At 44.3% G+C, this 17,429-nt stretch overlaps 1 protein-coding gene across 1 annotated transcript in view; it reads right to left on the bottom strand.

Moving 5' to 3' along the window:
- LOC135526775 (protocadherin-11 X-linked-like) overlaps nt 1-17,429 on the bottom strand; it is a 309,098-nt gene that overhangs the window by 94,864 nt on the left and 196,805 nt on the right. Inside the window, exon 6 of the mRNA XM_064955432.1 lies at nt 7,467-7,665. Coding sequence (XP_064811504.1) covers nt 7,467-7,665 — 199 coding nt within the window. The remainder of the gene's footprint in view (nt 1-7,466; nt 7,666-17,429) is intronic.

The raw sequence follows: 17,429 nt of genomic DNA, 5'->3' as shown, positions 1-17,429 counted from the left end.
TTGTCAAGATGGGAGGAGGAGGAGGAGGAGGAGATATGAAAAACCTCAGCGCGTTGGGTTGGCGGAGACGACAACATAAGATTGCTGACAGTCTGATAAAGTAAGCCTGGGGAAGGAAAGCAAAAGGGGCCATAAAATGAATGGCCTCCTAGCTCATAAATAACAGAAACATAAATGTCATGTGAACTTTATTTCAAGAGCGGGGTGGTCTAATAAAGATGCAGTTTTAAAGAGGAGTTGAGAAATTCATTGTCATAAGAAGGCCACATCCCCAGCCTGTTCCCAGAGAGTTACTCAGCCCATCGTTGGCATTCAAGACCTTGCTCATACCAAGCACCTTTTTGGAATACAAAGGCTTAGAAGCTAGGTTTTGATTCTCCACCTCTCTCTTTATTTTCCCATGTTTTGCCTATTTTACTCCTATAACTACACCCCTCTTTCCTCCATCTCTTTTCCCTTTCCCTCTTTCCCTTGTTCTTGCCCTTTACAAATTGAGACGGCGAGATGAGAGATTGCCCCTGCCATGGCAGCCTGCTGCCCATTGATAAAACCATATCTAATCCATCTAGGGGCCCCCTGCGCCACCAATGCACTCATCTCTGAGTCTGTCAACAGAGAGAGCGAGAGAGAGAGAGAGAGAGAGAGACAGAGACAGAGAGAGAGACAGAGAGAGAGAGAGATAATCTGTCTCTTCATTCTCTCCTTTAGAACCGGGTACTAAAGCGTCACGTTTTATCTGTGAACATTTTGGGGGAGGAGATGAGCTTTCCATGTTCTTGGCAAAGCATCCATGACAACCAGTCTCCATGTCTTCTTGATTTGTGTGGTAGAGATGTGTCTGATGGTTCAAACCTGCATTTTGCTACTTGAAAATACATTTGCTGTGTTTCTATGTCATGAACTTGTCCTACTCTGCCATACAGCAGCTAATATTACATTGGTATGCATTACATTTGGTGTAGGAGGACTTTCTCGTCAAATGACTGGTCACATAGTCCTCTTTAAATGTTTGGTTCGTTGCAGCGCTCGGACTCCACCACCACATGACATCAGTGCAGGGATTATATATCATTATAATCTGCTTGGTTCAAGCTCTGAATGCTGATTGGCTGTAAGCCATGGTAAATCAGGAGCTCTGAATTGGCTGAAAGCTGTGGTATAACAGACCGTGTATAACGGGGGTGACAAAACGTTATTTTTTTTTTTTTTTACTGCTTTAATTACGTTGGTAATCAGTTTGTAACACCTCAGGTGTTTGTGGTGTATTGACAATATACCACGGTGAAGGGCTGTGAGCCAGCAGCATACTACCCTGCATTACCCCGCTGGCTTGCTTCTGAAGCTAAACAGGGTTGGTCTTGGTTGGTCCCTGGATGGGAGACCAGATCCTGGAGTGGTGTTGGTAGGCCAGTAAGAGGAACTTTTTCCTCTGGTCTAAAAAAATATGTAAAAATGACAATGACCCAGGGCAGTGACATGGGGAAATTGCCCGGTGTAGGGTGCCATCTTTCAGATTCGACATTAAACGGGTGTCCTGACTCTCTGTCGTCAATCAATATCCCACGGCACTTATCGTAAGAGTAGGGGTGTTAACCCTGGTGTCCTGGATGAATCCCCATTCTGATCCTCATACCATCATGGCCACCTAATCATCCCCATCATGGCCACCTAATCATCCCCATCATGGCCACCTAATCATCCCCATCATGGCCACCTAATCATCCCCATCATGGCCACCTAATCATCCCCATCATGGCCACCTAATCATCCCCATCATGGCCACCTAATCATCCCCATCATGGCCACCTAATCATCCCCATCATGGCCACCTAATCATCCCCATCATGGCCACCTAATCATCCCCATCATGGCCACCTAATCATCCCCATCATGGCCACCTAATCATCCCCATCATGGCCACCTAATCATCCCCATCATGGCCACCTAATCATCCCCATCATGGCCACCTAATCATCCCCATCATGGCCACCTAATCATCCCCATCATGGCCACCTAATCATCCCCATCATGGCCACCTAATCATCCCCATCATGGCCACCTAATCATCCCCATCATGGCCACCTAATCATCCCCATCATGGCCACCTAATCATCCCCATCATGGCCACCTAATCATCCCCATCATGGCCACCTAATCATCCCCATCATGGCCACCTAATCATCCCCATCATGGCCACCTAATCATCCCCATCATGGCCACCTAATCATCCCCATCATGGCCACCTAATCATCCCCATCATGGCCACCTAATCATCCCCATCATGGCCACCTAATCATCCCCATCATGGCCACCTAATCATCCCCAGCTTCCAATTGACTCATTCATCCCCCTTCCTCTCTCTTCTAACTATTCCCCAGGTAGTTGCTGTAAATGAGGATGTGTTCTCAGTCAGCTGACCTGGTAAAATAAGGGCTGTATCCAGGCACTCTGCGTTGTATCCAGGCACTCTGCACTCTGCGTTGTATCCAGGCACTCTGCACTCTGCGTTGTATCCAGGCACTCTGCACTCTGCACTCTGCGGTCCTTTGCTGTGGTATATTGGCCATATACCACATCCCCTTGGGGCTTATTGCTTAAATATACGTACATGTTGAAATGTAAAATTAAATTCTCCAATCTCCATATAATGTGCAACATATTGTGTTCTAAGGGAATCTACCATGTATTAGAGACACTGTTTGATAAGGCAATTTTATGAACCACACAATGTTTACCACATTGAATATTAATCAGAAGGTGAGCAGCAATTACAGTACATTAAAATATAAATGATCATCACTATGAATCACCGTTATCGTCATGGATATGATTTACATCACTATGAGTCACGTTATCGTCATGGATATGATTTACATCACTATGAATCACCGTTATCGTCATGGATATGATTTACATCACTATGAATCACCGTTATCGTCATGGATATGATTTACATCACTATGAATCACCGTTATCGTCATGGATATGATTTACATCACTATGAGTCACCGTTATCGTCATGGATATGATTTACATCACTATGAATCACAGTTACCGCCATGGGTATGATTTAATAGAATGCAGCAGAGTAGGATCAGGGGATGGAGGAAAAGGATGGAGGGGTAAAGGATGGAGGGGAAAAGGATGGAGGGGTAAAGGATGGAGGGGAAAAGGATGGAGGTGATAAGGATGGAGGAAAAGTATGGCGGGGTAAAGTATGGAGGGGAAAAGGATGGAGGGGTTAAGGATGGAGGGGGAAAGGATGGAGGGGTAAAGGATGGAGGGAAAAAGGATGGAGGGGTTAAGGATGGAGGGGAAAAGGATGGAGGGGTAAAGGATGGAGGGGAAAAGGATGGAGGGGATAAGGATGGAGGAAAAGGATGGAGGGGTAAAGGATGGAGGGGAAAAGGATGGAGGGGTTAAGGATGGAGGGGAAAAGGATGGAGGGGAAAAGGATGGAGGGGTTAAGGATGGAGGGGAAAAGGATGGAGGGGATAAGGATGGAGGGGATAAGGAGGGAGGGAAAAAGGATGGAGGGGAAAAGGATGGAGGGGTAAAGGATGAAGAGGATAAGGATGGAGGGGATAAGGAGGGAGGGAAAAAGGATGGAGGGGAAAAGGATGGAGGGGTAAAGGAGGGAGGGAAAAAGGATGGAGGGGAAAAGGATGGAGGGGTAAAGGATGGAGAGGATAAGGATGGAGGGGATAAGGATGGAGGGGATAAGGATGGAGGGGAAAAGGATGGAGGGGAAAAGGATGGAGGGGGAAAGGATGGAGGGGATAAGGATGGAGGGGATAAGGATGGAGGGGATAAGGGTGGAGGGGGAAAGGATGGAGGGGATAAGGATGGAGGGGAAAAGGATGGAGGGGATAAGGGTGGAGGGGGAAAGGATGGAGGGGATAAGGATGGAGGGGATAAGGGTGGAGGGGGAAAGGATGGAGGGGATAAGGGTGGAGGGGAAAAGGATGGAGGGGAAAAGGATGGAGGGGATAAGGGTGGAGGGGATAAGGATGGAGGGGAAAAGGATGGAGGGGATAAGGATGGAGGGGATAAGGGTGGAGGGGGAAAGGATGGAGGGGAAAAGGATGGAGGGGAAAAGGATGGAGGGGATAAGGGTGGAGGGGGAAAGGATGGAGGGGATAAGGATTGGGGGGATAAGGGTGGAGGGGGAAAGGATGGAGGGGATAAGGATGGAGGGGAAAAGGATAGGGGAAAAGAAATCATCTACCCAACTGGTTGTTACCATGAGAGACTTCTATATTCTGTTTTTTAATATAATGTTGTCTTCATTTTATTTCGCCTTTATTTAACCAGGTAGGGTAGTTGAGAATAAGTTCTCATTTACAACTACGACCTGGCCAAGATAAAGCAAAGCAGTGCGACACAAACAACAACACAGAGTTACACATGGAAGAAACAAATATACAGTCAATAATAAAATAAATCTATATACGGTGTGTGCAAAGGAGGTACGATAAGGAAGGTAAGGCAATAAATAGGCCATAGTGGCGAAACAATTACAATTTAGCAATTCAACTGGAGTGATAGATGTGCAGGAGATGAATGTCCAAGTAGAGATACTGAGAGCAAAGGAGCAAAAATAAATAAAAGTATGGGGATAAAGTAGTTGGATGGGCTATTTACAGATGGGCTATGTACAGGTGCAGTGATCTGTGAGATGCTCTGACAGCTGTTGCTTAAACCTAGTGAGGGAGATATGAGTCTCCAGCTTCAGCAATTTTTGCAATTCACTCCAGTCATTGGCAGCAGAGAACTGGAAGGAAAGGCGGCCAAAGGAGGAATTGGCTTTGGGGGTGACCAGTGAGATATACCTGCTGGAGCGCGTGCTACGAGTGGGTGCTGCTATGCTGACCAGTGAGCTTTAACTAGCATAGACTTGTAGATGACCTGGAGCCAGTGGGTTTGGAGATGAATATGAGGCGAGGGCCAGCCAACGAGAGCAGTGGTGGGTGGTATATGGGGCTTTGGTGACAATTTGCTGAGTAGAGTGTTGGAGGCTATTTTGTAAATGACATCGCTGAAGTCAAGGATCTGCAGGATAGTTAGTTTTAAGAAGGTATGTTTGGTAGCATGAGTGAAGGATACTTTGCTGTGAAATAGGAAACCGATTTTAGATTTAATTTTTGATTGGAGATGCTTAATATGAGTCTGGAAGGAGGGTTTACAGTCTAACCAGACACCTAGGTATTTGTAGTTGTCCACATATTCTAAGTCAGAACCGTCCAGAGTAGTGATGCTGGACGGGCAGGCAGGTGTGGGAAGCGGTCGGTTGAAGGGCATGCATGCATTTAGTTTTACTTGCATTTAAGCGCACTTGGAGGCCACAGAAGGAGAGTTGTATGGCATTGTAGCTTGTCTGGAGGTTATTTAAAACACAGTGTCTAAAGAAGGGCCAGATATATACAGAACAGGCCCTCTGATTTGACATGCTGAACTCTGTCTGGATAAGAGCGTCTGCTAAATGACTTAAATGTAAATGTAAATGTCTGAGAAGTAGTTGGTGAACCAGATTGTCTAGCCCTGCTGACTTGTAGGGGTCCAGATTTTGCAGCTCTTTCAGAACATTAGCTATCTGGATTTGGGTGAAGGAGAAATGGGGAGGCTTGGGCAAGTTTCTGTTGGGGGTGCAGGGCTGTTGACCAAGGTAGCGGTGGCCAGGTGGAAAGCATGGCCAGCCATAGAAAAATATTTATTGAAATTCTCAATAATTGTGGATTTATCGGTGGAGACTGTGTTTTCTAGCCTCAGTGCAGTGGGCAGCTGGGAGGAGGTGCTCTTATTCTCCATGGACTTATAGTGTCCCAGAACGTTTTGGAGTTTGTGCTGCAAGATGCAAATTTCTGTTTGAAAAAGCTAGCCTTTGCTTTCCTATCTGCCTGTGTATATTGGTTCCTAACTTCCCTGAAAGGTTGCATATCGTGGGGGCTATTCGATGTTAATGCAGTATGCCACATGATGTTTTTGTGCTGGTCAAGGGCAGTCAGGTCTGGAGTGAACCATGGGCTATATCTGTTCCTGGTTCATTTTTTTTGAATTGGGCATGCTTATTTAAGATTGTGAGGAAAGCACTTTTAAAGAATAACCAGGCATCTTCTACTCACGGAATGAGGTCAATATCCTTCCAGGATCCCCGGGCCAGGTCGATTGAAAGGCCTGCTCGCTGAAGTGTTTTAGGGAGCATTTGACAGTGATGAGGGGGGGTTGTTTGACCGCATACCCATTACGGACCCAAGCAATGAGGCAGTGATCGCTGAGATCCTGGTTGAAGACAGCAGAGGTGTATTTGGAGGGCAGGTTGGTTAGGACGATATCTATGAGGGTACCTGTGTTTACGGATTTTGGGTTGTACCTGGTAGGTTCATTGATAATTTGTGTGAGATTGAGGGCATCAAGCTTAGATTGTAGGATGGCCGGGGTGTTAAGCATGTCCCAGTTTAGGTCACCTAACAGCACAAGCTCTGAAGATAGATGGGGGGGCAATCAATTCACATATGTTGTCCAGGCCACAGATGGAGGCAGAGGGTGGTCTATAGCAAGCGGCAACGGTGAGAGACTTGTTTCTGGAAAGGTGGATTTTTAAAAGTAGAAGCTCATTGTTTGGGCACAGACCTGGATAGTAAGACAGAACTCTGCAGGCTATCTCTGCAGTAGATTGCAACTCTGCCCCCTGTGGCAGTTCTATCTTGTCTGAAAATGTTATAGTTAGGGATTGAAATTTCAGGGTTTTTGGTGGCCTTCCTAAACCAGGATTCAGACATGGCTAGGATATCCAGGTTGGCAGAGTGTGCTAGAGCAGTGAATAAAACACACTTAGGGAGGAGGCTTCTAATGTTAACATGCATGAAACCAAGTTTACCGAAGTCAACAAATGAGAGCGCCTGGGGTATGCGAGTGGGGATAGGCACTGCAGGGCCTGGATTAACGTCTACATTATTTAATACTGTATATTGTACTGTGTATAATACTGCTCCACCTGTTGTATATGATGCGGATTTCACTGTACTTGTGCATGTGACATTAAAACTTCAAACTTGATAGAGTGCTCCTCCTATTGTTAACCCCTTACAGAAGATAAAACGTGATTAAATAGCATGGCTCGTTTATTGGCCAGACTAAGCTGCTGTTGGCCAAGGGCCAGGTCTTTCTTGAAAAATAGGTATTTTGATCTCAATGGGACAAGCTTGTTTAATGGACATTTGGGAAAATGTACCATGAAGTTTGGTATACCATAAATATACCATAATGTTTTGTAAACCATAAATATACCGTGAATATAAACTAATGTGCTCTTCCTATAACATAAACAAAGTGATGAATTAGCATGGGCAGTTTATTACAGAGAGAAGCTCTTTCCCAGGTCTTCAAAGGTACTTTTTAACTCAATGGGAAAACCTGGTAAAATAACTAAAAGAAAGAAATTAAGTCCTTGGATAGTAGCCACTTACTGGACTCAGGGTCAGAGTTTCCGTCTCCCTCGGTGCGGCTGTTGGGCGAAGTCTGTTGGTAGTACTCTTCCTGGGGAAAGCCGAGGGGGAGAGGCTGAGTGGTGCTGGCAGTGCTGCTGGGCTCGTGGTCCCCTAGACCACTGTCGCTACAGCTCTCCTGAGAACCATCCGGGAGGTGGAACGTCACACGACGCTGGGTCTGATGGAAACACACCGAAACACAACGTTCATTTAACGTTACACGACGCTGGGTCTGATGGAAACACACCAAAACACAACATTCATTTAACGTCACGTGATGCTGGGTCTGAAAACACCACAGAACAATATGTTGATTTACATGTTTTTAGTGTGGTGGACGTTGTTGGTGCGTTCAGCTGCAGAGAGAGCTAATTCAATCACCTTGGAGACGACATTTGGGGGGAAATCTCAGACTAATTGGTTGCATATTATGGGATTGTTCTTGCATGTCTAACAAGACAGGTCCCCATCATTGTCACGTCTTCTCCGAGGAATATCGTATTACGTCATGTAATATGTCACGGCAGTCTAATTGATACACTGGTCTTAGAATCTAAAATCAGCGCTCTTCTGAGATATAGCAGTCAAGGCTAATGACATACTATTCAAAAATGAACGTTGACTACTTATAGAGTATGAGTTTTAATTGACAGTTACTGCCCATAAAATTATTATAATAGATTGACCCTTTTGACGAGGCTGCACCGTGTCCTACTTTTCCCACCAGCCCAATTTAGATAAAGGGAAGGAGGTGTGGATGAACTGACTTTGATTAGAAAAGGTCTGTCTCAGGATTGTACCAGTTTGTAGATCTCTTCTCCTCTCAAAGGGAGTAGCTCTTTGATTTCTCTGGAGAGTTACAGAAGTTCATGGAGTGACCTTTTTCAGGAGCATGATGGGAGCACTACAAAGGGAAACACTCCATAGGGAGGTCAATATCCACAAATGCTAGCCGTTCTTCAAGAAAAGAGAACATAGTTGAGTCAGATTGTGGACCACAAATAAAGGGTAATCCGTGAACATCAATTATCTTCTCCCTTTTTCATCTCCAGTACATTCTACACCTTTGACTATAATCATATTTCAAAACTGAATGAATTGAAATTAGATGTTGTTTCAGAAGGTCATTCTTTGCCAAGTCAAAAAAAAATACAAAAAAATAGACCTTTAACATTGAAGACAATTAACAGTGAAAAGACTAAAGTATTATTACATGCAATTTTCTAAATGGTGAGGAGATTTTTTGGTTTCATTGGACAGTTTGGAGAAAAAGGGCAATTTCACTGTGAATATGATTTCATTTCATAACACGATTCTCAGTCTCAAATTGCATCTTATGAGGAAAATAAAACACTGAAAACTTTATTATATTGCCATATGTTTTGTTATTGTGTTTCAGTTTGTATTCAACCTGTTATTCAGACTGATTAGAACAAATGTTTCATAAAACAATATCATAGCCTCACCCCAATAATCTACATTTCTCCATCTCTAGAGTGGCTAAAGCAATATGGGAGTTCTGAATTAAAAACACCATTAACACATGGTCCTTTATCCTCACGGGGAGTCGTCTGTGCCTATTTGGAAAAAGCACATTTCCTCCACCACTGTGGTATACCGATAAAGACCTTATTGTTCTTTGATTAGGCAGACAGAATAAGGGAGAGGAAAAGAATGGGTTGGAGGGAGAAAAAATAAATCTTGTCTCAAACGAGGCCTCAGCCAAAAAAAGAGATCCGCAAACAGACTACCAGCTCATTTAGGACTATCAGAGGGTTGACTAAACTAAATCCTTACAAATAAAACGCTGAAAGAAAAAACTTCGGAGATTTTCTGCTTTAAGATGTCATTATGAGCAATAATAAATAAATACATGTGTTTCCTTCATTGAAGAGGGTGTACGTGTAGGTATGTGTGTGTGTTCGTGCATGTTGAAAATACACGTTTCCAGGACTACCACCGGTGTGTGGAGAGAATTCTCCTTTATTCTTCACAGTCCCTAAACACCTCTAAGATCTGTTTTTATTGTGCTAATTGTCTCAAGTAAATTAGTTGTCAAGCCTGTCAGTCGATTACCTTTTCTTCCAAAAACTGAAGCAAAAACTATTCAATCGGCCTTAAGGTTAGGTACAGGTTTGATGGGATCAATAAGAGAAGGGACTGTTTAGCTAGTCCTTCCATCAAAGATAACATGGCCGCCCAGTTTATTCCACAATGAAAGTAATTAAATGATATCAGCCTTGGAACATCCTGCTTTTCTCACATTTAGTCAAGCTGTTGACTGCTCCACCACAGCAATGTCAAGCTGTTGACTGCTCCACCACAGCAATGTCAAGCTGTTGACTGCTCCACCACAGCAATGTCAAACTGTTGACTGCTCCACCACAGCAATGTCAAGCTGTCGACTACTCCACCACAGCAATGTCAAGCTGTTGACTGCTCCACCACAGCAATGTCAAGCTGTTGGCTACTCCACCACAGCAATGTCAAGCTGTTGACTGCTCCACCACAGCAATGTCAAGCTGTCGACTACTCCACCACAGCAATGTCAAGCTGTTGACTGCTCCACCACAGCAATGTCAAGCTGTTGACTACTCCACCACAGCAATGTCAAGCTGTTGGCTACTCCACCACAGCAATGTCAAGCTGTTGACTGCTCCACCACAGCAATGTCAAGCTGTTGACTACTCCACCACAGCAATGTCAAGCTGTTGGCTACTCCACCACAGCAATGTCAAGCTGTTGACTGCCCCACCAAAGCAATGTCAAGCTGTTGACTACTCCACCACAGCAATGTCAAGCTGTTGACTGCTCCACCACATCAATGTCAAGCTGTTGACTACTCCACCACAGCAATGTCAAGCTGTTGACTGCTCCACCACAGCAATGTCAAGCTGTTGACTACTCCACCACAGCAATGTCAAGCTGTTGACTACTCCACCACAGCAATGTCAAGCTGTTGACTGCTCCACCACAGCAATGTCAAGCTGTTGACTACTCCACCACAGCAATGTCAAGCTTTTGACTACTCCACCACAGCAATGTCAAGCTGTTGACTGCTCCACCACAGCAATGTCAAGCTGTTGACTACTCCACCACAGCAATGTCAAGCTGTTGTCTACTCCACCACAGCAATGTCAAGCTTTTGGCTACTCCAAAACAGCAATGTCAAGCTGTTGACTGCTCCACCACAGCAATGTCAAGCTGTTGGCTACTCCACCACAGCAATGTCAAGCTGTTGACTGCTCCACCACAGCAATGTCAAGCTGTTGGCTACTCCACCACAGCAATGTCAAGCTGTTGACTGCTCCACCACAGCAACGTCAAGCTGTTGGCTATTCCACCACAGCAATGTCAAGCTGTTGACTGCTCCATCACAGCAATGTCAAGCTTTTGCCTACTCAAAACAGCAATGTCAAGCTGTTGACTGCTCCACCACAGTAATGTCAAGCTGTTGGCTACTCCACCACAGCAATGTCAAGCTGTTGACTGCTCCACCACATCAACGTCAAGCTGTTGACTACTCCACCACAGCAATGTCATGCTGTCGACTACTCCACCACAGCAATGTCAAGCAGTCGACTACTCCACCACAGCAATGTCAAGCTGTTGACTACTCCACCACAGCAATGTCAAGCTTTCGGCTACTCCACCACACCAATGTCAAGCTGTTGACTGCTCCATCACAGCAATGTCAAGCTTTTGGCTACTCCACAACAGCAATGTCAAGCTGTTGACTGCTCCACCACAGCAAAGTCAAGCTCTTGGCTACTCCACCACAGCAATGTCAAGCTGTTGACTGCTCCACCACAGCAATGTCAAGCTGTTGGCTACTCCACCACAGCAATGTCAAGCTGTTGACTGCTCCACCAAAGCAATGTCAAGCTGTTGACTACTCCACCACAGCAATGTCAAGCTGTCGACTACTCCACCACAGCAATGCCAAGCTGTTGACTGCTCCACCACAGCAATGTCAAGCTGTTGACTACTCCACCACAGCAATGTCAAGCTGTTGACTGCTCCACCACAGCAATGTCAAGCTGTTGACTACTCCACCACAGCAATGTCAAGCTGTTGACTGCTCCACCACAGCAATGTCAAGCTGTTGACTACTCCACCACATTAATGTCAAGCTTTTGGCTACTCCACCACAGTAATGTCAAGCTGTTGACTGCTGCATCACAGCAATGTCAAGCTTTTGGCTACTACAAAACAGCAATGCCAAGCTGTTGACTGCTCCACCACAGCAATGTCAAGCTGTTGGCTACTCCACCACAGCAATGTCAAGCTGTTGACTGCTCCACCACAGCAATGTCAAGCTGTTGGCTACTCCACCACAGCAATGTCAAGCTGTTGACTGCTCCACCACAGCAATGTCAAGCTGTTGACTACTCCACCACAGCAATGTCAAGCTGTTGACTGCTCCACCACAGCAATGTCAAGCTGTTGGCTACTCCACCACAGCAATGTCAAGCTGTTGACTGCTCCACCACAGCAATGTCAAGCTGTTGACTACTCCACCACAGCAATGTCAAGCTGTTGACTGCTCCACCACAGCAATGTCAAGCTGTTGACTACTCCACCACAGCAATGTCAAGCTTTTGGCTACTCCACCACAGCAATGTCAAGCTGTGGACTACTCAAATAAAATAAAATTTATTTCTAAAGCCCTTCTTACATCAGCTGATATTTCAAAGTGCTGTACAGAAACCCAGACCCAAAACCCCAAACAGCAAGCAATACAGGTGTAGAAGCACCACATCAATGTCAAGCTGTCGACTACTCCACCACAGCAGTGTCAAACTGTCGACTACTCCATTACATCAATGTCAAGCTGTCGACTACTCCACTACATCAATGTCTTGCTGTTGACTACTCCACCACTGCAATGTCAAGCTGTCGACTACATCAATGTCAAGCTGTCGACTACTCCACCACAGCAATGTCAAGCTGTCGGCTACTCCACCACAGCAATGTCAAGCTGTCGACTACTCCACCAGAGCAATGTCAAGCTGTTGACTACTCCACCACAGCAATGTCAAGCTGTTGGCTACTCCACTACATCAATTTTATTTTATTTTTTATTTTTTATTTCACCTTTATTTAACCAGGTAGGCTAGTTGAGAACAAGTTCTCATTTACAACTGCGACCTGGCCAAGATAAAGCATAGCAGTGTGAACAGACAACACAGAGTTACACATGAAGTAAACAATTAACAAGTCAATAACACAGTAGACAAAAAAAGGGGGAGTCTATATACAATGTGTGCAAAAGGCATGAGGAGGTAGGCGAATAATTACAATATTGCAGATTAACACTGGAGTGATAAATGATCAGATGATCATGTACAGGTAGAGATATTGGTGTGCAAAAGAGCAGAAAAGTAAATAAATAAAAACTGTGGGGATGAGGTAGGTGAAAATGGGTGGGCTATTTACCAATAGATTATGTACAGCTGCAGCGATCGGTTAGCTGCTCAGATAGCTGATGTTTGAAGTTGGTGAGGGAGATAAAGGTCTCCAACTTCAACGATTTTTGCAATTTGTTCCAGTCACAGGCAGCAGAGTACTGGAACGAAAGGCGGCCGAATGAGGTGTTGGCTTTAGGGATGATCAGTGAGATACACCTGCTGGAGCGCGTGCTACGGATGGGTGTTGCCATCGTGACCAGTGAATTGAGATAAGGCGGAGCTTTACCTAGCATGGCCTTGTAGATGACCTGGAGCCAGTGGGTCTTGCGACGAATATGTAGCGAGGGCCAGCCGACTAGAGCATACAAGTCGCAGTGGTGGGTAGTATAAGGTGCTTTAGTGACAAAACGGATGGCACTGTGATAAACTGCATCCAGTTTGCTGAGAAGAGTGGAGTGTCAAGCTGTTGGCTACTCCACCACAGCAATGTCAAGCTGTTGACTACTCAAAAAAAACATGTATTTATAAAGCCCTTCTTACATCAGCTGATATCTCAAAGTTCTGTACAGAAACCCAGACCCAAAACCACAAACAGCAAGCAATGCAGGTGTAGAAGCACCACAGCAATGTCAAGCTGTCGACTACTCCACTACATCAATGTCAAGTTTTCATAAACGGAAAGTACAGGATCATATTTACAGAGCTTTGGCAGCTCCATGAGAAGCCATCTGCATCCCAAATGGCAACCTATTCCCTACATAGTGCACTGCTCCTGACCAAGGCCCTTAGGGAATAGGGTGTCATTTGGAATGCAGCTGCTCACTTCCTCTCCACATGTTTCTAATTTATTTGAGTCTTTCTGCTCAGACAATGACAGCCAGAATTGATTCAAACAAACAGCTGTCCATGATAATTAGGACATAATCATAGCGTGGAGTTGTCATATCTCTGTCAGATGTTTATACAAATGGAATTTGTGCAAAGGTGTAAAAAGATAAATCAATCTAGTTTTCAATCTGCACAGAGGCTGAAAATAAGTGCATATTTCTTCTTACGACAGAGTGCTTTTTTTTAATGGTTGGTCATTTCTTTGTTGTGTTGAGAGAAAAGATTGCCACGACAACAACAGTCATGGTGTACGTATTGTTAAAGCTTTCCTACTCACTCTAAAGAACGTGCCAGAAATCCATAAAACAAACACAAGCTGGTGTAAGAGATATAAAGACCAAACAGAGTCCGCCAGATAAAACAGTGCTTTGAAAACTATGTGCATAGAGAGAGATAAATGTATTTTTTTACAGAGGAAATAAGCCAAGTTCTATAAGAAGCCAGCCCTATCCAAACGAAAGCCACAATGTGCAGATGGACCTGGCTTCACGGTGGGGTGAGGGATTACGAATCCCTTGTATTTTCATGCAGAGGGGAGGAGATACTGTAGAGTAGGATATACTATACATCACTTCATCCAGGGAGAAGATACAGCTCAATGAGTTACCGAGCTACCTTCTCCCTCCCACTTCTACATCCAAAATATCATAAATATAGAAGAGAGAGAGAGAGAGGGGGAGACCATGTTGCATGATTAACATCGGTCTGCCTTCCAATCCCCTTATCCCTTTGAATGATAAACTGGCCTTACTTACGAGTGGATCAGAGCAGATTTGCTGTGATCATCCTGGATGTATCACCTAGACCTGGACAAATCTGTTTGAGAAAAATTTAGATTTTTCATCGCCTAGCTGTCTGTTAAAACAGATACAGCACCAGTCAAAAGTTTGGACACACCGACTAATTCAAGGGTTTCACTTTATTTGTACTATTTTCTATATTGTATAATAATAGTGAAGACATCAAAACTATGAAATAACACATACGGAATCATGTAGTACCCACTCCAAAAGGCTTTCGGAGCCATCATTGACTCAGTGGGTTTTGTCCAACATGTCTCTGGACCTACTCACTGTCACAGTCATACTCTAGACCTAGTTTTGTCCCATGGAATAAATGTTGTGGATCTTAATGTTTTTCCTCATAATCCTGGACTATCGGACCACCATTTTATTACGTTTGTAATTGCAACAAATAATCTGCTTAGACCCCAACCAAGGAGCATCAAAGTCATGCTATAAATTCACAGACAACACAAAGATTCCTTGATGCCCTTCCAGACTCCCTCTGCCTACCCAAGGACGTCAGAGGGCAAAAATCAGTTAACCACCTAACTGAGGAACTCAATTTAACCTTGCGCAATACCCTAGATGCAGTTGCACCCCTAAAAACTAAAAACATTTCTCATAAGAAACTAGCTCCCTGGTATACAGAAAATACCCGAGCTCTGAAGCAAGCTTCCAGAAAATTGGAACGGAAATGACGCCACACCAAACTGGAAGTCTTCGGACTAACTTGGAAAGACAGTACCGTGCAGTACCGAAGAGCCCTTACTGCTGCTCGATCATCCTATTTTTCCAACTTAATTGAGGAAAATAAGAACAATCTGAAATGTATTTTTGATACTGTCGCAAAGCTAACTAAAAAGCAGCATTCCCCAAGTGAGGATGGCTTTCACTTCAGCAGTAATGAATTCATGAACTTCTTTGATGAAAAGATCATGATTATTAGAAAGCAAATTATGGACTCCTCTTTAAATCTGTGTATTCATTCAAAGCTCATTTGTCCTGAGTCTCCACAACGCTGCCAGGACCTAGGATCAAGAGAGACACTCAAGTGTTTTAGTACTATATCTCTTGACACATTGATGAAAATATTCATGGCCTTTAAACCTTTAAGCTGCATACTGGACTCTAATCCAACTAAACTACTGAAAGAGCTGCTTCCTGTGCTTGGCCCTCCGATGTTGAACATAATACACGGCTCTCTATCCACCGGATGTGTACCAAACTCACTAAAAGTGGCAGTAATAAAGCCTCTCTTGAAAAAGCAAAAACCTTGACCCAGAATATATATAAAAAACTATCGGCCTATATCAAATCTTCCAATCCTCTCAACATTTTTAGAAAAGGCTGTTGCGCAGCAACTCACTGCCTTCCTGAAGACAAACAATGTATATGAAATGCTTCAGTCTGGTTTTAGACCCAATCATAACACTGAGACTGCACTTGTGAAGGTGGTAAATGACCTTTTAATGGCATCAGACCGAGGCTCTGCATCTGTCCTCGTGCTCCTAGACCTTAATGCTGCTTTTGATACCATTGATCACCACATTCTTTTGGAGAGATTGGAAACATAAATTGGTCTAAACTGACAAGTTCTGGCCTGGTTTAGATCTTATCTGTCAGAAAGATATCAGTTTGTCGCTGTGAATGGCTTGTCCTCTGACAAATCAACTGTAAATGTCGGTGTTCCTCAAGGTTTCGTTTTAGGACCACTATTGTTTTCACTATATATTTTACCTCTTGGGGATGTCATTCGAAAACATAATGTTAACTTTCACTGCTATGTGGATGACACACAGCTGTACATTTCAATGAAACATGGTGAAGCCCCAAAATTGCCCTCGCTAGAAGCCTGTGTTTCAGACATAAGGAAGTGGATGGCTGCAAACTTTCTACTTTTAAACTCGGACAAAACAGAGATGCTTTTTCTAGGTCCCAAGAAACAAAGAGATCTTCTGTTGAATCTGACAATTAATCTTAGTGGTTGTACAGTAGTCTCAATTAAAACTGTGAAGGACCTTGGCGTTACTTTGGACCCTAATCTCTCTTTTGACGATCATATAGGACTGTTTCAAGGACAGCTTTTTTCCTTCTACGTAACATTGCAAAAATCTGAAACTTTCTGTCCAAAAATGATGCAGAAAAAATGTATCCATGCTTTTGTTACTTCTAGGTGAGACAACTGCAATGATCTACTTTCCGGCTACCCGAATAAAGCACAAAATAAACTTCAGTTAGTGCTAAATACGGCTGCTAGAATCCTGACTAGAACCAAAAAATGTGATCATTTTACTCCAGTGCTAGCCTCCCTACACTGGTTTCCTGTCAAGGCAAGGGCTGATTTCAATGTTTCACTGCTAACCTACAAAGCATTACAGGGGCTTGCTCCTACCTATCTCTCTGATTTGGTCCTGCCATACATACCTACACGTACGCTACGGTCACAAGACGCATGCCTCCTAATTGTCCCTAGAATTTCTAAGCAAACAGCTGGAGGCAGGCCTTTCTCCTGTAGAGCTCCATTTTTATGGAACGGTCTGCCTACCCATGTGAGAGACTCAAACTCGGTCTCAACCTTTAAGTTTTTACTGAAGACTCATATTTTCAGTGGGTCATATGATTGAGTGTAGTCTGGCCCAGGAGTGTGAAGGTAAATGGAAAGGCTCTGGAGCAACGAACCGCCCTTTCTGTCTCTGCCTGGCCGGTTCCCCTCTTTCCACTGGGATTCTCTGCCTCTAACCCTATTACAGGGGCTGAGTCACTGGCTTACTGGTGCTCTTTTATGCCGTCCCTAGGAGGGGTGTGTCACTTGAGTGGGTTGAGTCACTGATGTGATCTTGCTGTCTGGGTTGTCCCCT

The sequence above is a fragment of the Oncorhynchus masou genome, chromosome 32 (genome assembly GCF_036934945.1).
Source record: "Oncorhynchus masou masou isolate Uvic2021 chromosome 32, UVic_Omas_1.1, whole genome shotgun sequence".
NCBI classification, from domain to species: Eukaryota; Metazoa; Chordata; class Actinopteri; order Salmoniformes; family Salmonidae; genus Oncorhynchus; species Oncorhynchus masou.
This window is presented reverse-complemented; position numbering and strand designations above follow the sequence as displayed.